At 42.0% G+C, this 26,454-nt stretch overlaps 1 protein-coding gene and 1 non-coding gene across 3 annotated transcripts in view; one reads left to right on the top strand and one right to left on the bottom strand.

Annotated features, from left to right (window-relative positions):
* Positions 1 to 26,454, bottom strand: part of SLAIN1 (SLAIN motif family member 1) — a 47,509-nt gene that overhangs the window by 7,017 nt on the left and 14,038 nt on the right. The window contains exons 2-5 of one of the 2 annotated variants that reach the window (XM_061630074.1): positions 24,326 to 24,465; positions 9,726 to 9,875; positions 7,831 to 7,980; positions 6,025 to 6,372 (exon numbers count right to left, since the gene is read on the bottom strand). In XM_061630074.1, the coding sequence (XP_061486058.1) occupies positions 6,025 to 6,372; positions 7,831 to 7,980; positions 9,726 to 9,875; positions 24,326 to 24,465 (788 nt within the window). The remainder of the gene's footprint in view (positions 1 to 6,024; positions 6,373 to 7,830; positions 7,981 to 9,725; positions 9,876 to 24,325; positions 24,466 to 26,454) is intronic. The other variant, XM_061630073.1, reaches the window with a different exon arrangement.
* Positions 972 to 1,090, top strand: LOC133386369 (5S ribosomal RNA). The gene has a single exon (XR_009763118.1). It is a non-coding gene; the product is annotated as a 5S ribosomal RNA (ribosomal RNA).

Raw genomic sequence — 26,454 nt, 5'->3', positions numbered from 1 at the left:
TTTTCATTTTGTCTTGGAAAATAATGAAAAAAACTTCTCAATTGGACCCAAGGACCATTGAAATGTAGCATTATGCTTTCAGTAGTAGCAACTTCCCAGAAGTTATCTTGCTGGCTAAGCAGGGTACAAAGGAGATAGCCTTCTGGGTCTTTGCCTCTAGTATCTGATATTTCAAGATCCATCATCTTAATTAAGAGCTACAAGAAAATAAGTTGGGGCAAAATATTTTCAAGATCAATTAAAGACTAACACACCATAACTGTGATATTCATTAAAAAAAGAAGAGAAAAACAAATCTCTCAAGCTGTATGCTAGGTTATCCTATATAATATACTCATGCTACTCCAGACTCTTGATTTTACCCCAGATAGAGTAAATGTGTATTTTACTGCAGCCACACATAAGCCGCTTTCCCAGAGATACGGAGCCTGCAGCTCTCCAAATATTGCTGCTTCCACTCCCATCATCCCCCAGTATTGGCCATGGTGGCTGCTGCTGAAGGCAGTTGGAGTTCAACGACATCTGGAGGGCAACAGATTTCCCATCCCTACTCTTTTCTATGGCTTCTTCCTGTGTGTTATGTGCCTTTAAGTCGATTACGACTTATGACAACCCGATGAATCAGCGACCTCCAATAGCATCTTTTGTAAACCACCCTGTTCAGATCTTGTAAGTTCATGTATGTGGCTTCTTTTGTGGAGTCAATCCATCTCTTGTTTGGTCTTCCTCTTTTTCTACTCCCTTCTGTTTTTCCCAGCATTATTGTCTTCTCATGTCTTCCCAGCATCATGTCTTCTCGTTATGTGTCCAAAGTATGATAATCTCAGTTTCATCATTTTAGCTTCTAGTGATAGTTGTCTTTTATGGTCCATGGTATCCGCAAATCTCTCCTCCAACACATTTCAAGTATATTGATTTTTCTCTTATCCACTGTTTTCACTGTCCAACTTTCACATCTGTACAAAGAGACTGCCTATGGCTATAGTACCCTGAACACACCTGATCTTGTCTGATCTCAGAAGCTAAGCAGGGTCAGGCCTGGTTAGTACTTGGATGGGAGACTGCCTGGGAATACCGGGTGCTGTAGGCTTAGAGGAAGGCAATGGTAAACCACCTCTGAATACCTCTTACCATGAAAACCCTATGAATATATCCAAAAAAGATTCATAGGGTTGCCATAAGTTGTAATCGACTTGAAGGCATATAATAACAACACCACAGAGATCGGGAATACCATGGTCTGAATGATCCTGACTTTAGTGTTCAGTGAGACATCTTTGCATTTGAAGACCTTTTCCAGTTCTCTCATAGCTGCCCTCCCCAGTCCTAGCCTTCTTCTCATTTCTTGACTATTGTCTCCATTTTGGTTAATGACTGTGCCAAGGTATTGATACTCCTTGACAAGTTCAATGTCCTCATTGTCAACTTTAAAGTTACCTAAATCTTCTGTTGTCATTACTTTCGTCTTCTTGACGTTCAGCTGTAGTCCTGCTTTTGTGCTTTTCTCTTTAACTTTCATCAGCATTTGTTTCATATCATGACTGGTTTCTGCTAGTAGTATGGTATCGTCCGCGTATCTTAAATTATTGATATTTCTCCCTCCAATTTTCACACCTCCTTCATCTTGGTCCAATCCTGCTTTCCGTATGATATATTCTGCATACAGATTAAATAAATAGGGTGATAAAATGCACCTCTGTCTCACACCCTTCCCAAATGGGAACCAATTGGTTTCTCCATATTCTGTCCTTACAGTAGCCTCTTGTCCATAGTATAGCTTGCGCATCAGGACAAACAGATGCTGTGGCATCCCCATTTCTTTTAAAGTTTCATTTAATTCCCCATTTCATTTAAAATAAATGACTTCTTCCATTACCACTCTTAATGCAGGCAAAGTCAGTTATACAGTTCCTTTCCACACTAGTGTCATGCTCATCAGGAACAGAGGCAAATATTGTTCATGGGGAAAGAAACAATATCATTTGCCCAGCATGAGCATCCATGGGGTGATGGTGGTCATTTCCCCCTGCCCCTGGATAAGCCATAACCCCCAGATTCCCAGCTTCTATTTTAAAAAAAGTTTCTAGCAGTTGTATAACTTTCCAGAAAACACGCCACCACAATTCTCTTGTTTTGTGAGAAACTAGCCTGGAGGAGGTGTGAAAATTGGAGGGAGAAACATCAATAATTTAAGATATGCAGACGATACCATACTACTAGCAGAAACCAGTAATGATTTGAAACGAATGCTGATGAAAATTAAAGAGGAAAGCACAAAAGAAGGACTACAGCTGAACGTCAAGAAGACGAAAGTAACGACAACAGAAAATTTATGTAACTTTAAAGTTGACAATGAGGTCATTGAACCTGTCAAGGATTATCAATACCTCGGCACAGTCATTAACCAAAATGGAGACAATAGTCAAGAAAGCAGAAGAAGGCTAGGACTAGGGAGGGCAGCTATGAGAGAACTAGAAAAGGTCCTCAGATGCAATGATGTATCACTGAACACCAAAGTCAGGATCATTCAGACCATGGTATTCCCCATCTCTATGTATGGATGTGAAAGCTGGACAGTGAAAAAGGCGGATAAGAGAAAAATCAACTCATTTGAAATATGGTGCTGGAGAAGAGCTTTGCGCATACCATGGACTGCAAAAAAGACAAATCATTGGGTGTTAGAACAAATTAAACCAGAACTGTCACTAGAAGCGAAAATGATGAAACTGAGGTTACCATATTTTGGACACATAATGAGAAGACCTGATTCACTAGAAAAGACAATAATGCTGGAAAAAATAGCAGGGAGTAGAAAAAGAGGAAGGCCAACAAGAGATGGATTGATTCCATAAAGGAAGCCACAGACCTGAACTTGCAAGATCTGAACAGGGTGGTTCATGACAGATGCTCTTGGAGGTCACTGATTCATAGGGTCACCGTAAGTCATAATCGCCTTGAAGGCACATAACAAGAACAACAAAGCCTGCTCTAATGTTTTTAAGACTATGAATGAAGTCATAAGACTTGACATTTAGGAAAGCAGATCCAGCTGATCAGACAGGAACAAGGCTAGACTCTAGAGAACGAAATTCTAGAGAATGAAATTCTTGGTTTGTTTTTAAGCTTTTTATTCTGGTCTTCCTTGCTGGAGAAGCAATTGCTGCCCCACTGAAAACAATGTACGTATCCATGATTTTAATGTAGCTGTAACTGGGCAGTATGTCAATCCCAAAACAGAAAGGTAGCAGTAGCAAAGATAAGAGCTCATGATTTTTAAGTAATATCATACCCAAGAAGTGACACACACCTCAGTTTGTAAACACTTTAAATATCTTCCAGCCCTGAAAAATAACCCAGTATTCTTATACCCATTTTGCTAGGGGAAGGCAAGAGTTAGAGAGTAGTGTATGAAAACCCTGAAGTGTAGTCAGTGTTAATATTCTGATTACTATTTTAAAAAAACTTTTTTAGGGAAATTCAAGCAGGGGGTGGGGAGAAAGATTGTGACACTGACTGCAGCACAGGTGCAATTAAAGGTGGCAGAAGAGTACAGAAATAATTGATGGTTTCAGTGGTAAGAGGAAAGCTGCTGTCTGGATGTTGGGTTTATCCACAGATGGACAGCAGCTCTACCCATTGAGAAATAATGGAGAGTAGACCTGGAAAGCAAGTTTCTGAGAGGCCAGGTCTACCCAGGCCTCGCCACTGATCAATCATCAGATCTACCAGAAATGGTATGTATGTATTGTGAAGAAATCTAGTTTATATGAATTAAGTTACAGATCCCTCCCTTTTCAGGAATCATACCCAAAGTCTTCCAACAGACGCATGAAGATCACCAGGTAAGCATTACACTATCACATCAGTATCTAATCAGGGTTCTTTACAGTATTGTTCCGTTTTCACCAGCAGTCAATAACAATTGTACTTCAGAAAGCATTCTCTCCTGGTTTCACAACCAAATTATGTTGAGGCTGCTTCAGACTGATATCTTCTTGAAAGGGGTTTCACAAGCTAAACCAAAGATGTCTGACTGACAGGATAGACTGGATCTTGACCTTATCAATCCTACTACATTTTAATGATGGCATAGTAAAAACTTAGCTGACAGTTTCTCTAGTAAGGGAAATAAAAGTAGTTAATTATACAGTTTAAATCAGGGATGGGAAAGCTGTGGCCTTCCAAATGCTGATGAAATCCAACTCCTATCAGCCCCAGCCAGCATAGTCAATTATCAGGGATGACAGGAGTTGTAGTCCCACAACTACTGGAAGGTCATCGCCCTGATGGATGACCTTTATTGGGAGAAGGGCAGGGGGAGTGCGACCCTTTTATTCTTACTTGATCTCTCAGCAGCTTTTGATACCACTGACCATGGTATCCTTCTGGGCTGACTTAGTGAGATGGGTACTGGAGGCACTGTTTCTCCAGGGTCGCTCTCAGAGAATAGCATTGGGTGACTGTCTTTCGGCCCCCTGGCAGTTGTGTTGTGGGGTGCCGCAGGGTACCATCTCGCCCCCCCATGCTGTTTAACATCTGTATGAAGCCCTTGGGAGTGGTCATCAGGAGATTTGGGGCAAGGTGTCAGCAGTACGCTGACGATACCCAGCTCTATTTCTCTGTAACATCTGAATCAGGAGAGGCCGTGCAAGCCCTGGACCGCTGCCTGGACTTGGTGGTGGGCTGGATGAGGCCCAATAAACTGAGTCTGAATCCTAGCAAGACGGAGGCACTGTGGGTTGGTGGTTCCCGAGTTCAGATAATCGGTTATTTGCCTGCTTTGGATGGGGTTGTATTCCCTCTGAAAGAGCAGGTCCATAGTCTGCGGGTGCTTCTGGATCCACCTTTGTCGCTAGAGGCCCAGGTGACCTCCATGGCTAAGAGTGCCTTTTACCAGCTTCGGCTGTTGACAGCTGCGACCGTTTCTGGACTGGGATAGCCTGACCACTGTGGTCCATGCACTGGTAATCTCCAGACTGGATTACTGTAATGCGCTCTATGTGGGGCTGCCTTGAGGTTGGTCCAGAAGCTGTAGCTGGTGCAAAATGCTGCGGTGAGACTGCTGACTGGGGCAGGGTATCACCAACATGTCACCCCACTGCTGAAAGAATTGCACTGGCTGACCATTTGCTACCAGGCTAAGTTCAAGGTTCTAGTTTTGGTGTACAAAGCCCTATACAGCTTGGGACCAGGATACCTGAAAGACTGTCTTACTCCTTATATACCCAGTCGATCACTGCGCTCTGCAGGTGAGGGCCTCCTGCAGATACCATCTTATCAGGAGGTTCGTTCTGCACAATATAGGAAACGGACCTTTAGTGTGGCGGCACCTAACCTGTGGAATTCCCTCCCCTTGAATACTAGGCAGGCGCCATCTCTGCTATCTTTTCGGCACCTTTTGAAGACTTTGCTCTTTCAACAAGCCTTTTAAGTTGAGACCTATCCCAGTCTGCATCTGTGTTAGAATTGCTTGTTAATATTGTTTTTTTTAATATGTTTTAACCCTTTTAAAAAATATATGTTTTAAAGCTTTTTTAAAAAATGTTTTTAACATTGCTTTGTTTTAATGTATTTTAAGGTCTGTTTTTATGGTGTTTTAAAGTGTTTTTAGCATTTCTGTTTGCCGCCCTGGGCTCCTGCTGGGAGGAAGGGCGGGATATAAATCAAATAATAAAATAAATAAATAAATAAATAGAATAAGGTCATAAGTTCCCCATCCCTGGTTTAAAACAGTGAGTGATATGACTGGTAAGCAAAAGAGATATTCCACACTTTAATGTTTCATCTCTGAGTTATGACGACTGCGGATATGTTCCCTGTGACAGTAGACCATGCATTGGATATCAATTTGTGTAACAGAACACGTTTCCAGCACACCCTCCCACTGCTTGGAGAAGTGAATGACTGTAGGAAGGCAGAATTTGGCCATCCCTGAAGAAAGAAATTAAAGATTAAACATTCTGTTATACAATGTTATAAGGGTAAAAGAAATGCATGCATCAGAAGAAAGCCAGCCAGCCTTACCTCCATTAATCCTGTTTGGTTGCAGCTCAAGAGGATTTGGCGCTTGGGGAGAATAACACTGTTGCTGTTGATAATTATTTGAGGGAAAATATGGGGAAGTCGGGCTTCTCCTGCAGTCCCGTATACTAGAAAACGTCTGTGAATGAGGAATTCCTCTTTGGAAAGGGGAGCAACGGGTCAGCCGAGGCTGTGGAGGTGGCAGATGGTCGAATTCTTCCTCTTCATCCTCAAGGCTGTAGCGATCAAAGTCCTGATCGCTGCTTGTCCCTTTCTTGCCCGAATGAAGAGACACACTGGAGCTGTTTCTTGATACAGATGCTGAAGTAGATGCATAGTCTTGCCTCAGACCTGTAAAATGTAAGGAAATGGCCACTTAAGTGTCCCAAATGGTCAACATCTGTAATTATATTACACCTTCCATTCCTGCAAGAGCCCCTTTTCATAGGGAAGATATGGACCCTGCAGGTTACTCCCATGTCCATAAGATACAGGAAACCATAAGGGAAAAAGAATGATAAATGCAAGTGGGAAAGAAATCCACGAAACAGGAGCTACACGTATAGTAACATTTTACACTGTATTTGCTCTCATCTTCAGAATATGAAGTTATTAATGAGGGCAGATCAGTATATTTGAAGTGTTATGTGATGATAGTCCTCAGGTAGGATAATTAAGCAAACAACTAGCTCTATATCACCTCACAAACTAAATCAACATAGTCCTCTGAAATGCGTTAGTAGGAGGGACGGAACGATGACATTGTTACACATGCTATTCCCAGGCTTCTCTGCTGTGACACCCAGACTATGGAACTCCCTGCCGTGAAGATCCAGTACTCCACGAGTTGGGCACCTGGCCCTCAAGATGTTGTTGGACTACAGTTCCTATCATCCTGACCACTGGCCATGCTGGCTGACACTGATGAGAGCTGGAGTCCAACAACATCTGGAGGACTACAAACCCCACTGCCACTACCCTAACTCTGTGATATAATGCTAGAAGTTTTACAGACCACTGGCTGCAAGTATCACACGTCTGTTTTGTGCAAACAGCTCAATGGCAGCCATAACCAAACTATGGCATCGTGACAAAACTGCAGAAAGTAAAACTAAGAATGTCTTTTGAAATTCTCCAAATGATCTAGTCTTCTCCTGTCTTCCAACCTCCTGAAGTCTCCTTACTGCTCTGTTGCCTCCTCCTTAATGCCACTGGCTGACTTGCTATGATGTCACAGGATGCCTTTACAGGCTGCTAGTATGAAGGATCCCTTTGTAGCTGTCATTACTTTACTTGCCCCAATGCCACGGAAGACCCAGGTGAGCCTTGGGCCAAGTAGGAGAATGCAAAGGGAAAAAATAAGAAAGCCTTAGAATTTAAATTCTAAGTTCTTTAAACAGTTTTTGTCAATTTAACCCCTTTCATGAGTCTCCATATGGCATGGGCTTTTGAATGATACCTCCTTGATGCAGATCAGATGAGCAGTTTCAGAGCCTTTCAATGCAAACAGACAGATGGCATTTTAATTTTGTGAATGCAATTACCCCATAGCCCACTTAGCCTCCCCACACCTCAAAATTAGGCTCCTTTTCTTCACAGTAACAAACATGATATGCTACTCAACTACATGTACGGATAATTCATATTGGGAATTTTGAAAGATAACCAAATCATCTATTAATATCTTTAAAACAAACATACACACACCCCTACAATAGCTTAAGACATGCCCACAACCAATAATTTCTCTTGAAGTATTAACAAGCAGTTTTTTAGGGTAGGGAGGGGATAATGGCAGTAATAGCCTACTCTCTTCTTGCAGCCGAGCCATGATCTGGACATCAGTGAGGTCTTGCAATTTATATCCCATGGAAATAGAATCATCTTCCAGTTCTGAGGTGCTCAGTTCACTGTCTATGGATGACTGGGGGCTGAGAGGGGAACTTCTAGAAATACAACCTGTAAAACAATAATACAATAAGCAGCCACTAAACAAAGGGCAAAAGGCTTCTACTTTTCAAGCAACATTGAGTTCACACATTCAAGACTGCATTCGAACAGACCTATCAACCAGCATGATGTTCCATTCTGTTAAGAAACTTAATAATATAAAAGGAATTAAGTCTATTTAAAAGTAGTCTTTTAGCATTTCTGTGATTACAAAAAGCACAGGAGGCTCAATCCTACAGTATGAATCCCTTTATGTGTACAGCAGAGAGAATACCAGCAGGCCTGAGTGCACAATTCAAGACATTAAAAAACAAAACAAAAAAGCCTCAATGCTGATTCAGGTGTGGATCTGGAATTCCTGAAAATTCTCACTTTAAAAAAAAATGATGCTTTTAGCCCTTATTTTGGTAAATCTGAAACCTGCAGGCAGTATTATGAAGAAAAAGCCCTCTAAGGATATTGATGCCTCTTTTCATATCCTCCAGACAGATTAGTATACTCATTCATCTTTGCTGCCCCAATTTACTGATGCCTCTCATTCTGCCACTGCACTGTGCTAGTAACCTGGAACCCACAAAATGCACAGTATTGCCCCTGCTTAACAGTGTAGGTACTGGCCTAACATCACAGCCTGATGTTTGCACAGGCCATGGCTAGGGCAGATCACCATAGCTAGCTCTAAAAGAATAATGGACGACCATACCCCATTGTTCAATGTCACGTAGAAGCTGAAGTTACACTTGTTTCTCAGGGTGGTATCCATTACCAAGCCCCCTTAAACTATTTGTGGGGGTGGGGGAAGAAATAATAATAATGTATTAATAATATTTTCCTATTACTTGAAAAGCAACATCAAGACAGAAATAAGAGAATGAAGAGAAATATCTCCACAAAACAGCATTTTAAATTTCAAGTGTAGGCCTTAAGTTCTTTGGGGCCAAATTAGAAGTGAAGAGGACAACCATATGTATTCATACACATGTACACATTCATGTAAAAGTGGAGGAATATTTAAAAAACAACAACCAAGTAGTAGTACATGGATGAGAAAAACTAAATCCTTCCACTCTCCTGCCTTACTTCACTATGTTCCATTTCTTCCAGAACTTTTCTCCCCTGCCTTTCTGACTTCAGCTGGGCTGGGCTGGGCTAGGCAAAAAATGCTTCAAGCCAAGGCTGGCTCCAGGTGAGGAGGTCCCTGACAGAGGGCTACCTAGGGCCTCCCCACAATGACACTGGCCTTATAGTGGGCTTATTAGTGGCGAGGCTACCATGGCAGGCACTTGCAAGCCGCCTGTCATTTGGGTTCCCACAATGCCCCAATACAGAGGCACTTGGGGGGCACTGTGGGGACATCAAAATGGCCGCTTCCTATCCACCCATCACTGCTGCTCAGTAGGAGAGCCCGACTCAAGTACTCATGGCCCTTCCCAGGATGCTAGGCCCCCAGCAGATGCCTGTCCATTCTTAGTAGCGCCACTAGCCCTGTTTCAAGTAATGGAACACAGAGAAGGCAAACAGCAAAAGGAGGGGGGGTACAGATTTGACTTCCCTCACCTCCATATTTTATAGTCCCATTCCTATTATATGGAAGGGCAGGACCAGTGTGCGCATCTCACGGCGAAGCTGTCAAGTTTAGTTTGGCCTTTAAAATATACCTTTACACAAGTTAAAACATCTCAATGCTCAGCCAAAATCAACAAGAATTGACCATTTGGGCCTCATTACAGTGTTAGTAAGCAAGTAAGCATTACCTGTTCTTTCAGGTGTTAATATTGCTTTATTGAAGGTTTTAGAGAAAGCGGGAGTGTTAAAGCCATTGCTATACGGAGTGAGCCTTGCAACAGGGCTAGAGGGGAAAGCCAAAGACACAGACGTAGAGAAGAGACTCCGCCATCGACTAGCTGTTAGACAGACATAGCAAAGAGAGATGTCAGGTTATATTTGGAACAGACGCTTGTCTGATGGTAGTTGTGTTGGGGGGGGGAGGGAAACAAACAATCTATAACAGCACAAATCTACACAAATCTACTCAGATGCAAGTCCCACTGCATTAAATGTGACTTAGTCCCAAGTAAGGGAATATATGATTGTGCTCTCAACTACAGTAGACAAGAGAGAGAAAATAGCAGGTGTTTACAGATAAGAAATACATGTGCGGATAGAATGTAAATGTGCAGAAATAGTTTTAGAGTGCAATGTTTTTAATTTTTCATATTTCCCTTTACATTGCATTATTGTTCATGTTAGCCATCTCAAGGTTTAAGAGACAAAATACAAATATTTCAAACATAAAAAATGCCAATATAAGTTTATATATAAAGAAAGTATGAGCTTATGAACACGTTTTGATTATGCACAAAATTGTGCACATTGTACATAGTAGAGCCAGAAATGGACAAAACTTGAAAGCCATTAATAAGGTTTCTTATGGATTAGAACTGTTTTATTCCATACTAATATGGAATACTGATACTGAGTTTACTGTATTTATTTCCAGTATTTTGTCAAGGTATTATTGTAATAAAGATTATACCTCAATATTTTATTCAATAAACTATTTTAGACTCTTTAATATTGTATTTTAAATTGTTGTAACCTGCCCTGGGACCTTAGAGTGAAGGGTTGGTAATATGTTGAACAACAAATAAGAGTTTGGATCATGTTGATTTTTTTCTTTGTGTATATGAAATAAGAGGTATGTCTGGCTGTTGATGTTTTACTGGTAATACTTTAATTCTGTTTGTGTAAAACCATTTAAAAAGAAAAGAAAATATGACCTAACTGGAGGGACTCTTCTACTTGCTAAATAGTTACTGTTATTTTTTTTTTTACAAAGTATTAGTCAGCTTGGTTAATTGGGACACAGCTGAGCTGAGGGTTAAGCTACAGAGCAGACAGTAAAGAACAGACTCCCTTGTCAAGTGCTAAAAACAAACCTAACCCCCTTCATAAGCTTTTAAGCCATCAGATATAAATATTTCTTCCTTTTACCAACATGAAATTCCAAGTTACATAAGCATGAATATATTTAATGCATATCTGCACACTCTTGAGCAGACATCTTACGTTTCTATCAAATATGCAACATCTAAAAGCATCCATGATATCAGAGTCAATCCATAACACCACAGGGCAGGGCTTAAAAGTGTTTTTTACATATATAGAACATGTTCTTCAGAATAGGCTTTCTTAAGGGCAGAATAAACTAAATTTATGCACCAAAAATGTGCTTACACATACTTAAGAAAACCTACATAGTGTTGTGGTTAGAGCATCACACCAGGACCACAAAGACAAGGGTTCAAATCCTCATTTGGCTCATGAAGCTCACTAAGTGACCTTGAGCCAGGCACCATCTCTCAATCTGACCAACATTTTGTAAAGCAGACTTTAACAGGCCTTTGTGATTCTACTTTACCACAAGATACAGTTTTGTAACAGTTTGTTCATTTGCCAAGGCCAATTAATGGCCTGCATGCTGTCACCCACAGATGCGGTCAACAATGCATGTGTAAGCAGCATTCATTATTTTGCACAATAAGTACTGTGACAAGACCCATCCTGAATAAAGCTACTGTTATTGCAGCTATGACTGTAAGAACTACACTAAGAACACAGCATTTGTCACTAAGGAAATGCAAGATGGAGGTGAGAATATATTCTAGAGCCATCAGCTGTTCTTCAGAGAGGTGTAAGACCCATCCCAGGCATAGTTTTGGTATGAGTGATTGGGAGAGGGGAGAAGAGTGCTCACTTATTAGACTCCTTATAAATGCAATTTTGTAGATTGTCTGAGAACTCAGAAACATCCCCCCTCAGCCAGTTCACTAGTTTTAAATAATAAAAAATCCTACCATCATAAACAAATCAGATAGACCACTGACTAGATACAATATACTAGATACAATATCCATGCCAAATGCACCAATCCTTCTTTGATAATAAGGGTGCCTGTGTTTAGTAAACAAAAGCACTAAAAACACTTTTAACACTTCATAAAAACAGACTTTAAAATATATTAAAACAAAACAACCATTAAAGACATACTAAAACAAAACATTCTTAACGTGGTGAGGGGGTTTGAGAGTGTTGAAGAAGCTGAGAGCAATGCCGTCAGGAGTCTAGAGCAAGAGGCTAGACTTCCAGCACCCATGGAGGAATGGTCAAAGTTGAGACACCAGACTAAGATGCATCCAAACTCAGAGGAAGGCAATGGTAAACCACCTCTGAATACCTCTTACCACGAAAACCCTATGAACAGAGTATCCAAAATGCAAGACGAGATAGTGCTGGAAGATGAGACCCCAGGTCAGAAGGCACTCACCGAGCTACTGGGGAAGAACAAAGGACAAGTACGAGTAGCACCTGTGACTAATGACGCAGCTGGGTCAAAGCCAAAAGGAAGCCCAGAGGCTGATGTGCACAGATGCGAAAGGAGAGTCTGGAGTTGTACGACGCACACAATAGGAACATGGAATGTGAGAAGCATGAACCAGGGAAAGTTAGAAATTGTCAAGCAAGAAATGGAGCATATCAACATTACAATACTTGGCATGAGTGAATTAAAATGGACTGGAATGGGACATTTTCAATCAGGCAACTACAAAATATTTTATCCAGGAAATGAGAAATCAAGAAGAAACGGGGTTGCTTTAATAGTGAGAAGTGATGTAGCAAAAGCAATTAGGAGCTACAATGCAAGGTCTGAGCAAGTGATATCAATGAGATTAAACAGGAAACCTATTAACATAACCATCATCCAAGTCTACACTCCAACATCAAACTCAGAAGAAGAATTGGACAGATTTTACGCAGAAGTACAGGAGGAAATTGATCACACACCAAAACAAGATATGATGATAATCATGGGGGACTGGAATGCAAAAGTAGGGAACAGAGAAGAACTAGGAATTGTGGGGAAATGAGGCTTAGGTGACAGAAATGAAGCAGGAGACTTATTGAATTCTGTGAAGCCAATGATTTGTTTCTTGCCAACACATTTTTTGAGCAACCAAAAAGACGACTGTACGTGTGGACATCACCAGATGGTCAATATAGGAATCAAATTGATTATATAATTGGAAACAGAAGATGGAGAAGTTCCCTACTTTCTGCGAAAACAAGACCAGGAGCAGACTGCGGTGCAGATCATGAACTGATCGTATCGAAAATCAGAGTAAAGCTAAAGAAGAACAAAGCACTCATAATGCCAAAATACAATTTAAATAACATCCCAGAAGAATATAAAGATCAAATAAGGAACAGGTTTGAGGCTTTCAACTTAGTTGACAGAGAGCCAGAAGAACTATGGACTGAAGTCAGGGACATTATCAGGGAAGAATGCAAACAGACAATACCTCTTGTTAAAAAGAGAGAAAGACCTCAATGGATGACTGAAGAAACTCTTGAAATGGTTAAAGAGAAAACTAAAGCAAAAGCAAAAGGAGATAGAAACACGGTCAGAACCCTAAATGCAACTATACAATGACTAGTACGTAGGGACAAAGAGAACTATTACAATAGTTATTGTATAGAAACAGAAAAGGACAACAAAATGGGAAGAACAAGAGCCCTATTCCAAAAGATTAGAGAAATGAAAGGGAAATTTAAACCAAGAGTAGGGATGTTGAATAATCAACAGGAGAACACACTGACTGACCGAGATGAAATAAAAGGAAGATGGAAGCAATACACTGAAGAACTCTATAAAAGAGATGCCAGGATGACAGATTCATTCACGGAGGAACTATATGATGAAGAACCAGAAATTTTAGAATGTGAGGTGAAAGCTGCTCTTAAAATTCTTGGAAGAAACAAATCACCAGGAATAGATGGCATACCAATAGAGTTGCTACAAGCTACTGAGACTGAATCTGTCCAAATTTTGACAAAAATTTGTCAAGAAATATGGAAAACTAAACAATGGCTCACAGACTGGAAGTGTTCAATATATATTCCACTTCCAAAGAAAGGGGATCCCAGAGAATGCAGTAATTACCGAACTATTGCCTTAATATCCCATGCAAGTAAAGTAATGCTCAGGATTCTACAACAAAGGCTCTTACCATATATGGAGCGAGAAATCCCAGACGTCCAAGCTGGATTTAGAAAGGGAAGAGGTACCAGAGATCATATCGCAAGCATACGTTGGATAATGGAACGGAGCAAGGAATTTCAGAAGAAAATCACCCTGTGCTTTATAGATTACAGCAAAGGCTTTGATTGTGTAGATCATGAAAAACTATGGAATGCTTTAAAAGAAATGGGGGTGCCACAGCATCTGATCGTCCTGATGCGCAACCTATACTCTGGACAAGAGGCTACTGTAAGGACAGAATATGGAGAAACCGTGTAGTGGTTAAGGTGTTGGACTATGACTTGGGAGACCAGGGTTTGAATCCCCACATAGCCATGAAGCTCACTGGGTGACTTTGGGCCAGTCACTCCCTCTTAGCCTCATGAAAACTCTATTCATAGGGTCGCCATAAGTCGGAATCGACTTGAAGGCAGTACATTTACATTTTTTATTTGTTTAATCTGTATGCAGAACATATCATACAGAAAGCGTGATTGGACCAAGATGAAGGAGATGTGAAAATTGGAGGGAGAAATATAAATAATTTAAGATATGCAGACGATACCATACTACTAGCAGAAACCAGTAATGATTTGAAACAAATGCTGATGAAAGTTAAAGAGGAAAGCACAAAAGCAGAACTACAGCTGAACGTCAAGAAGACTAAAGTAATGACAACAGAAGATTTATGTAACTTTACAGTTGACAATGAGGACACTGAACTTGTCAAGGATTATCAATACCTCGGCACAGTCATTAACCAAAATGGAGACAATAGTCAAGAAAGCAGAAGAAGGCTAGGACTGGGGAGGGCAGCTGTGAGAGAACTAGAAAAGGTCCTCAAATGCAAAGATGTATCACTGAACACCAAAGTCAGGATCGTTCAGACCATGGTATTCCCGATCTCTATGTATGGATGTGAAAGTTGGACAGTGAAAAAGGCGGATAAGAGAAAAATCAACTCATTTGAAATGTGGTGCTGGAGGAGAGCTTTGCGCATACCATGGACTGCGAAAAAGACAAATAATTGGGTGTTAGAACAAATTAAACCAGAATTGTCACTAGAAGCTAAAATGATGAAACTAAGGTGATCATACTTTGGACACATCATGAGAAGACATGATTCACTAGAAAAGACAATAATGCTGGGAAAAACAGCAGGGAGTAGAAAAAGAGGAAGCACAAACAAGAGTTGGATTGATTCCATAAAGGAAGCCACAGACGTGAATTCACAAGATCTGAGCAGGGTGGTTCATGACAGATGCTCTTGGAGGTCACTAATTCATAGGGTCACCATAAGTCATAATCGACTTGAAGGCACATAACAACAACAACAGGTGCTTCCTATGTTGTGTGGAACAGACTTCCTGATCAGGGCCGGCTCCAAAGGGTGGCCAGGTGGGACCCTGGCCAAGGGCTCCGTGGCCCATGGGGCCCCTGAAGGGCCCCTCATTATGGTGGGGGAGTAGAGCTCCCCTTCCACGGCGGATCACAGTGACGGAGCTGCCCGCCCGGTCGCTGGCCTGCCCGCACCCGCTCGCTTGCCTACCATCCCAAGGGCCCCTCATTGTGGTGGGGAAGTAGTGCTCCCCTTCTGCGGCAGACTCCCTGCTGCGGATCTCATGGAGGAAGCTGCTCACCTGCCCTCTGCTCGCCCTCCTCCCCGCTCGTGCGCTTGCTCCCTCCCTCTCCACTGGCTCCCCCACTCACCCTGACCCAGCTCCTTCGCTCGCCCTCCCCCCGTTAACTTGCCCGACCTCCTGCCTGACCTTCCACTCCTCTGCTTGCCTGGTGGGTAGGTAGGTAGGCTGTGTGTGCATGTGCCAGGGCAGGCTGGTGCCCAAGGGCCCCGGCATGTCTGGGGCTGGCCCTGCTCCTGATAAGATGGTATCCACAGGAGGCCGCAGGAGGCCCTCACCTCTAGGATTGACTGGGTATACAGGCATACCCCGCTTTAACGTTTGCAATGGGACTGGAGAGTATACTTTAAGCGAAAATAAACTTTAAGTGAAGCAATTGTCTTCACTTGTACAGCACGCAATCACCACTAGATGGCAGCAGCATCATGCCAATAAAGTGTACGAGTGTATGAGGACGTATGGAGCATGTACGTTATAGTGAGGCAACGTTAAGTGAAGCGACGTTAAGCGGGGTATGCCTGTATAAGGGATAAGATGATCTTTCAGGTATCCTGGTTATATAGGACTTTGTACACCAAAACTAGAACCTTGAATTTAGCCCAGTAGCTAATAGGTAGCCAGTGCAATTCTGTCAGCAGCGGGGTGACATGTTGGCAATACCCTGCCCCAGTGAGCAGTCTCGCCACTGCATTTTGCACCAGCTGCAGCTTCTGGACCACCCTCAAGGGTAGCCCACGCAGAGCACATTACAATAATCCAGCCTGGAGGTTACCAGTGAATGGACAACAGTAGTCAGGCTATCCCGGTCCAGAAATGGCCACAGCTGTCTTACCAGCTGAAGTTAGTAAAAGGCACTTCAAGCCACTGAGGTCACCTGGGCCTCTAGTGACAAAGATGGATCCAGAAGCACCCCCAGACTTTGGACCTGCTCTTTTAGAGGGAGTACAACCCCATCCAAAGCAAGCAACTGACCAATTATCCAAACTTGGTAACCACCAACCCACAGTGTCTCTGTCCTGCTAGGATTCAGACTCAGTTTATTGGCCCTCGTCCAGCCCACCACAGAGTCCAGGCAGAGGTCCAGGGCTTGCACAGCCTCTCCTGATTCAGATGTTACAGAAAAATAGAGCTGGGTATCGTCAGCGTACTGCTGACACCTTGCCCCAAATCTCCTGATGACCACTCCCAAGGGCTTCATATAGATGTTAAACAGCATGGGGGACAAGATGGTACCTTGTGGCACCCCTCAGCACAACTGCCAGGGGGCCGAAAGATAATCACCCAATGCTATTCTTTGAAAACGACCCTGAAGTTAGAAACAGAACCACTGTAAAACAGTGCCTCCAACACCCATACCCATCTCACCAAGTTGGCCCTGAAGGATACCATGGTCAATGGTATCACAAGCTACTGAGAGATCAAGAATAACAGGGTCGCACTCCCCCTGTTCTTATCCCAATAAAGGTCATCCATCAGGGTGAACAAAGCTGATTCAGTCCCATAACCAGGCCTGAACCCAGACTGGGATGGGTCAAGATTATCTGTTTCATCCAAGAGTACTTGCAATTGCTGCACCACAACCCTCTCAATCACCCCTAAGAAGGGGGTATTTGTGACCAGGTGGTAGTTGTCACAAACCAATGGGTCCAGGGTGGGCTTTTTCAGGAGCGGTCGAATCACTGCTTCTTTCAGGGTGGCTGGAACCACTCCCTCCTGCAATGATGCATTGACCACACCCTGGATCCACTCGATCAAACCTCCTCAGCAAGATTTAATAAGGCAAGAAGGGCAAGGGTTGAAAGGACACGTTGCTGGCTGCATAATCACAAGCACCCTGGCCATGTCATCAGGCCGCATCAACTGAAACCGTTCCCAAGAAGTTGCAGCAGACGTTGCACTGGACATCTCACTGAGGACTACAGTAGATGTGGATGAGGCATCAAGATTGCTATGGAGGTGAGCAACTTTACCTTCAAAGTGCCTTGCAAACAATTCACAGTGGGCCTCCAAAGGGTCTAAAACTCCATTTCCTGGAATTGATGTCAACAGACCCCTGACACTATGAAAAAGCTCCACTGGACAGCTACCTGAAGATGCGATGGAGGCAGGGAAGTCATATGCACAGTTATAAAATAGGGGACATTTGGCTCAGCAATATTACATGCGAGAAGGATCTTGGGATTGTTCTTGATCACAAGCTGAATATGAGCCAACAGTGTGATATGGCTATAAAAAAGGCAAATGCTATTTTAGGCTGCATTAACAAAAGTATAGTTTCCAAATTGTGTGAAGTATTGGTTCCCTTCTATTTGGCACTGGTTGGGCCTCATGTTAAGTAATGTGTCCAGTCCTGGACACCGCAGTTTAAGAAGGATGCAGAGAAACTGGAACAGATTCAGAGGAGGGCAATGAGGATGATCAGGGGACCAAAGCGCTATGAAGAGAGACTGAAAGAACTGGGCATGTTCAGCCTTGAGAAGAGAAGACCGAGGGGAGATATGATATCACTGTTCCAAATACTTGAAAGGTTGTCACAGAGGAGGGCCGGGATCTCTTCTCAATTGACGCAGAGTGCAGGACACAGAATAACTGGCTCAAGTTACATGAAGCCAATTTCAACTGAACATCAGGAAAAACGTCTTAACTGTGAGAGCAGTACGACAACAGAACAAATTACCTAGGGAGGTGGTGGGCTCTCCAACACTGGAGGCCATCAACAGGCAGCTGGACAGCCATCTGTCGGGTGTGCTTCAATCTGGATTCCTTCATTGAGCAGGGGGTTGGACTCAATGGCCTTATAGGCCCCTTCCAACTCTGTGATTCTATGAGAAGTGGGCCTTCTTCACCGCCTTCACAGTAGGCATGGTTATGATTTTTTACTCGTGCCTGATCAGCCTTATAGCACGTCTTTCACCACTGTGCTCTAGTAGTCGTTCAGCCTGTTTCATTGCCCTTAGTTCACTGATGTACCAAGGTGCAAACCAGGCTCCACAACGCCGGAGAGGCCGCTCAGGGGCAACCATGTTAAGAGCCCGATGCGTTTTGTCATTCTACAGTATAACAAGGGCTTCAACAGGGTCACCTGCTCTATGTACTGGAAACTTTCCCAGGACATTCAGGAACCCAGTGGATTCCATTAGTCTCTGGGGGTGGACCATCCTAATCTGTCCACCACCACTATGCTGTATTGTTAACTTTGTTCCAAGTAAAGGTCATGAAACAATCATCTTAGCCCCTCTGCATCCCTTCCATTTTGTAAGCCAGCCTATAAGCCAGTGGTCCTTAAAGTTATTTTCCCTTATGGATCACTTGAAAATTGCTCAGGGTCTTGCTGGTCCACTTAATGATTTTTCTTCCTGCCCACTATAGCAATTGTAATATCCTGTGCTATATGTTGTGCAATTTTTAATTGCATTTTCATTGCTTGTCTTATTTCTTTTATATTGTATTACAATTTGAATTCTTTGGAATTCAGATTGTAATACAATAAAATACAATCTAAGAAAGAAGCAATAAAGATACAATCAAAATCATTTGTCAATATTTAATGAGATGGATGTGCCGTTGCCGGTCTTCAATCACAAAGACAGACATGCTGCAGACCACCTGAATGAAGCTCAGGGACTACAGTTTGGGAATCCCTGCTATGAGCAAAGCAAGTTGCCAGCGCCTCCAGATTTTGCAAGGATATAGACAGGGAAATGAGGCTGTGGCCAGGCACACTAAGGCAGGTCAGCAAATGCATAGACAATGGCGGAGTTTCATTTTGCAGCTCTTCCTCTTTCTCTCTCTGTAGCTGGATGGGGTGCTAGGTCATAGAAATGGCACAAACCATGATTTCTGAGTTTAGACGTAATTGGAAACTACTGTTTGCAATCCACAGTTTGCCCTAACTTCAAACCATTGTATCAGATCCTGGTTTGACAGCCACAGAACAAACCATGATTTGTAGGCAAGTTTGGGTTCAATGTTAAAACAAACCATGGTTTTGCTAAGTTAGTGATGGGGAACCTGCAGCCCTCCATGTGTTGTTGGGCCAGATAAGGATAATGGACTTGGAGATCAACAATACCTAGAGGGCCATAGATTCATCATTTTTAGCTAAAAAACCACATAGCTTCATGTTATGTCTTCACATAACAAGTTGCTTGGAGACCTTCTTGTAACAAGCAATTAGTAAGTCTAATAATAAAAGTGCTTTTTTCATATGATGGAACTCACCAGTACAGAGTACCAGCATTATTTTTTTGCTGCCCGTGGTACTGGCACTCTGCACTTTTATCAAGGTATGTGACCCAACTCCTCACATCCCTGGCTGTGGGCCATCCTTGGGGCTATGGGGAGTTTGAGTCCAGCAACATCCAGAAGGCATCAGGTCGGGGAAGGCTGCACTAGAGGGCATGATGCTCCACCCTAAACACATACCGATCTTCGCCATGCCCCCTCCCTGACAGGTTTCTGCCGAGCCTTGAAGACCTGGCTGTTTAGACAGGCCTACGGGTTTTCTGGGGTGGGTTAGTTTTTAATGCTGTTGATTGACTGGAAGAGTGGTGTTAATTTAATTATTGACTGTGGTTCTTAATAGTTTTATATTGTATTTTATTGTGTCAATGTATGTCGCCTAGAGTGGCCGTTAATTCGGCTAGATAGGCGACTCATAAATAAAATTTTATTATTATTATTATTATCACTGAGCCCGAATGTATGCAACCCCTTGAGGCCTAAGACTACTTGCAATGGTTTTATACCAAAATGCTCTTTTCACTACATTCTGTACTTACAAGGATGCCCATTCTCTACGTCATTAAAATATGAATAAATTATTCTTTACAAGAACAAAGTTTAGTCATAGAGGTTAAAGTCAAAACAATCTTTCCACAATACTTTTTCACATCCACAGAAAAAGGGCAAATGCCCAAACAGTTATTCCCCTCAAAGCATAGGCACAGTTCAAAAACAAAAAAACCCTGACCGCACCGACTTCTGCTAAGTCAGCATTTGATATGAACTGAAGGGGTACCTCAAGCATGCAGGCTTAAAAGACGAAAATATAACGTACAAAGCCACTTGGCTCAGACAGAAACCAGAGAAACCAGATCAAGAGCCTTTCCTACTGTGTCTAGTATGATATAGCTCTTGGAGTCATTTCTCAAAAGCAACACAAATCATGTTGCAGCACCTATGTATGTCGCCCATGTACATTATGCCCTAAGCAGGTATGCATGCCACCTCAATGGAGCTACAGGAAGTAGGTGAAGGGAAAGTGGGGGAGGGAGGACCTCTACCAACAGAGATACTCCATACTAAATGAAAGTTAGTAGGGAATATCTGCATCAGATTATTATTACTGAGCAGTATTTAGTAGTTTAGGTATATATTCTGGTTACCGGGGGTGGGGGAAAATAGGCATTTTGGTAACTGTGCACCCTATACCAACCCGAAGAGCTGTCTGTCAGTGTTGGATTGGGTATTCAGTTCAGTCAATGGAAAGCCATTTTTTTTGTCTCCCAATTGTATTTCTGGAAGAAATGGTGTTGTTATCAATGGACTTGTCTGAAAGTGGGATCAAGGAGAAGTGTCCAGACAGTACACTGGGGACAGAAGGGAAGGAACTAAATTCCAATCCCGACTGTGTATCTCATGTCTGGTGATGATGGAAATTTCAGTAGAGCAACACAATCGAGAATCAAACAAACCAAGCAGTCTCCTAGAGGCCGAAAAACAAACAGCCCAGCTGTCATCTCTTGGCTAGAGATGTTCCTCTACAGATGTGCTGTAGGCATCTAGAGGGAAGGAAGAGGTTGGGCTATGATGTCTGTGGACCAGGGAGACAAAGCAGCATAGGAGCCAGAGGCACTGGCTTGCTTACTTGCTTGCTTGCTTGTTTGTTGGTTTTATATCCCACCCTTATTCCCAGTAGGAGCCCAGAGTGGCATACAAAAGCACTAAAAACACTTTAAAACATCATGAAAACAGACTTTAAAATATATTAAAACAAAACATTTGTTTAAAAAAAGGTTTAAAAACATCTTTAAAAAGAGGTTTAAAAACATCTTAAAAAGCAATTCCAACACAGATGCAGACTGGGATAAGGTCTCTACTTAAAAGGCTTGTTGAAGGAGGAAGGTCTTCAGTAGGTGCCAAAAAGGTAACAGAGATGGCACCTGTCTGATATTTAAGGGGAGGGAATTCCAAAGGGTAGGTGCCACAACACTAAAGATCTGTTTCCTGTGTTGTGCAGAAAAGACCTCCTGACAACATGGTATCTGCAGGAGGCCTTGCATTCATTTGTGGTGTAGTGGTTACAATGTTGCACTGGGACCTGGGAGACCAGATTCAAATTCACACTTGGCCGTGAAGCTCACTGGGTGACCTTGGGCCAGTCACTGTCTCTCTGCCTAAACTACCTCACAGGGTTCTTATGAAGATAAAATCAGGAACCATGTTTGTAAGCCACCTTGGAAGAAAGGTGAGATATAAATATAATAAACAAATAAATAAAACAAACAACTAACCAGCCAGCTCTTTGTTGTCGCATAGAAAATTATCTAGAAAGGTTTCCAACATATTTCCTAGGAGAAGCCCCAATTCCTTTAACAATTGCCTAAAAGATTAGAATTTGAAAAACTGCAGCATTTGTCCTCATGCAGATTCAGCAACTACCACCAGCAGGAGCATTCTGTGTGTGTGTGTGTGTGTGCGTGTGCGCGCATGTGTGTATGCAGCATAAGAGAAATAACTGATCACAACCAATGTGATTAAGATCAGAAAATTCACATTTTCAGTCATCATTACCATCTCGGATTTCCCCCAGATGGCACACTTCTTTCCATAATTAGCATGTAATTTACATTATATCATTCTTGTTACACCTCTGTAAAGTCAGACAGTGCAATTATCCCTATATTCCACATGGTGGGATGGGGCTGAGAGACAGTCTTGTCTATGGTGGCAAAGTGAATTCAGGGTTGAGGAAAGACTATAGCCTTCTTTAGGCATCATGACCTAGAGGCAACATGGATAGTGTGGAGGTGTACCTTTAGCCCCCGAGTCCTGCATCTCCTTCAGCAACTTCACATGTTTACTGTGAACATCTGCTGCAGAGAGCCTTGTATATTTGTGAAGGCTCCCTGCGAAAGTGGGAACCCTAATCTCCCAAGGGTTCTCAATCATATGGGGAGCCACCGTGGATACACAAGGCTCCCCACTGAAAAGGTTCTAACAGATGTTTCACTTGAGAAGGACCCTGGAAATTAATCTCTGTTGTTATCTTAGAGAAAAATCCAGGGATAGCTCTACATTTAATACTCTTGATGCAGTCAAACTTACTAGAAGTGCATTTGTCTAGGAGTTATGAATATACACAGGGAGGTGGGCTTCAGTTCTATTTTAAATATGTAACAAACTGCATCTACAGCTTTCCTTTGTCAAAGTTGCCCTCCTATTTCACAGGATGATGTTCAGGTGGAACTGGTCATAAAATGACCAGTTATGTAGTGTATTACCAACAATGGGATAGTTGGGGAGGGTACCATTTAGACAGTCTGCACCAGGCACCAAAATGTCTTGGTCACCTCTGGATTGAGTCATAATATTATCACAGATAATTCTTTATCACAACAACCTCTCACTTAGCCAAGCAAGGAAGCCTAGGACAGGAAAGGGAAGAATAGCACAATAGCTTCACACAAATAAACAACCTCACAACAGCTGCAATTTACCATATGGAAGATCTATAATTCTATTAAGGCTAGGAGTCAGCTACCAGAGGTCACTGAGCCAAATCTGGCCTCCCGAGAGGCAATACCCCTCCCTTCTATTGCCAATCTACAGTACAGGAAGTGGAATCTGGGTAAAAAAACTTGCTGAATTTATCCTGCCTCTGCTCCTGATCAAATAAGCACAGACTTGTCAAGGGCAAGTTGGTCCTTAAGGATATTTTTTACTGGCATTTTCCTGGGTGCATCTTTTGAATGAGAAAGTAAAGGAGCAGAAGCAGCAAGCCAGACCCAAAAGTAATTAAAGAGGGTGATACATAGAAAGTGATTGTAAAAGTGTGCGAAGCAGTTGAAATATGGATCTGGACTGATGGCAATTTTTTTTCATTGCTAGTGAGACGGCTGATGAAACTAGCACCATAGTTATGAAACCTCTGTACAAAACCCCAATGAAACACAGTAAGAATATAAGATAAACTGTTGAATGATACAAAAAAGAAGGCACAGAATATGAATGGAAACTAGTTTTTTTTAAGTGTTCTATCAATCCCATACTGGTGAGATCCATCCTCAATGTCTTATATCCTTCTAAAAGCAAAGATAAATCAGATATACTGTATTTAAATATGCATCTGATTTTAGGCCATAAATCCCAAAAGCAATGATATTTGAGATGCTCTGCAGAGTTCCCATAAATATTCAAGATTATGGGGCAGAAAACTCTGGAGAAACACTGCAACAAGTTTGACACATCCCTGCATTAAGCATCTTCAATGTGTAAGTCAAATACAGAACTTCTTGCACATGGATGATCCTGTCTCACTATGCAGTCACCCATCCGGACTAGTCTAAAACCAACAAGAACAGGTTCTTTGACAAAGCTGAAGGAAATGCAATGAATAACAACTCTGAATTACCTTGTTCCAGCCTGAAGCACAGAGAGCGTTTTGCAGCTTCCATCTCAGGGCTTGGATTATCTAGAACATGGCGACACCACTGCAGAGGGCTCAGTGATTTTTCTTGGGGAATGACACTCTTTGCTGGTGCAACATACAACCTAGACATAATGAAAGAGAAGGTTTAGTACAACACATACTTAATATGGATTGCCTTCTTCAGCTTCTAACTGAAAACATAAAACACTACAAAAGCAGAGACCAAGACGTATGTCAAGTTCAAATTAATAATAATAAATATATCCTTATTCTAATTATTTCATAGTTACTATTAATTAGATGTTTACAGCCTTGATGGTAAGACTTAAGCATGGATGGAACTGTATCTAAAATAAAGGGCATACAGAAGAAACTACAGTGCTATTTAGTGGTTTTGTACATAATGCTAAATCAGTCTTCCCCAACCTGATACCCTCCAGATGTTGGTGGACTACAACTCCTATCATCTCTCTGACCATTAGCCATGCTAGCTGGAGCTGATGAGAGTACAGCACAACAACATCTGGAGGACACCAGGTTGGGGAAGGCTGGTTTAGCAGGGCAAGAATAAGCCACAGTGAGTTTCCTTTTTTGGGCTAAACACATAGAACGTCTTAGTAGAGCCTAAGAGTACAGAAATTTCAGACAGTTCTAGAATACCAAATTCCACTCTAGAAGATAATTCCCTATTTGTGCAATGTGTTGGAAGCATTTAATCCTGTACTTACCTTTTCAGTCCAATATTTGGGGCTGCAATCCTATTTAGGGAGCATATCCTGAGATGCTATAACTAAAGAGGAGTAACCCTAAAATGTAATTCCAGAGTGTGAAGAACTGTCTTCAGCATCTAATAACAGTTCCTCACTTCAGGTTATCCTGAGTTAAGAGTTGTTTATTAATTATTTTTTAAGATTTTAAACTTTGTATTGAATGCTGTAAAGGTTCACAAAAAAATGTTGTTACATATTAAAGTTCCAAAGGAAAATCCTTATCCTAGTTGCATGAGTTCATAGCATGACAAATAAACACAGAAATAAACTTAATTTAACTTACCCCTCATCACTCATTCCTCCCAACAAATATAAAAAAGGGAGAAAAACCCTATTTAAGAAACTCCTTCCTCTTGAACTCCTCAAGTTATCTTACTAAAAATCCTCAACTATTACCCATGAAAAGTGATAGTGGGTTATATCAAGTTAATCCCGTGGACACCTAGTAACAGTTTATTCTGGAAGCCTTGCTGTGAGGTTCTGATTAGATTACTACAATATTTATTTAATAATTACTTATTTAGGTTTCTTTTGTTTGCAGTTTTCCTGGAATCAGAACTGCTACCATGTTATCAGTTTTGCCTTTATGCCAACCGTAACTCTGCATACAAGTGTCTAATTGCTTGTTGTTGATTTGTAAATACAATAAAGTCATACCAGACTGGAGTAAATGCATCTCTATTTGTTAAGGATTCAACATACGTTAGGAGACTGAACTTTAATACCTTGGGTGCACTCTTAACTTGGACTGAAACAAAAGCAATTTAAGCACTTCACTATGGGCCTTTGTATGCATTACGTGGAAGTAAACCGAGGTGTGTGTCCAAGTATGTATGGGTCAGGGAGAAGCAGTCATTCCTAACTCTGAGGGGTGAACAAAGAATCATAGGATTGGAAGAGTTGTTAAAGGTCATCTAGTCCAACCCCAAGCAGGAAATTCACTTCTACAACACCCCTAACAGCTGGCCATCCAGGCTCTGTTTCAAGTCTATCTCCTTCTGAGGCAGTCTGTTCCACCACTGAACAGCTACTTCTTCCTAATGTTTAGTGGAAACCCCCTTCCTTGTAAATTGAACCCAACGGTTCAGGTTGGTCCTACATTGGGGCACAAAAGACAGCACATTTGTTCCACCTCTTTGAAAGCCCTTCAAATATCATATTGCCTCTTCAAAGACTTTTCTCCAGGCTAAACACACCCAACACCTTCAACCTTTCCTCCTAGAAACACATTTCCAAAGATGCGTGCCTTACTCAAGCAGTTCTAGCTCAAGTTATTTTCCTACCCTAGATTAAAATTAATTCCACCCTGGCATGCATCCATGTGTGTGAGAGAGAGCATAT

This window comes from Rhineura floridana, chromosome 5 (assembly GCF_030035675.1).
Source record: "Rhineura floridana isolate rRhiFlo1 chromosome 5, rRhiFlo1.hap2, whole genome shotgun sequence".
NCBI lineage: Eukaryota > Metazoa > Chordata > Lepidosauria > Squamata > Rhineuridae > Rhineura > Rhineura floridana.
Note: the sequence above shows the minus strand (reverse complement) of the source record. Positions and strands in the feature narration are given on the sequence as shown.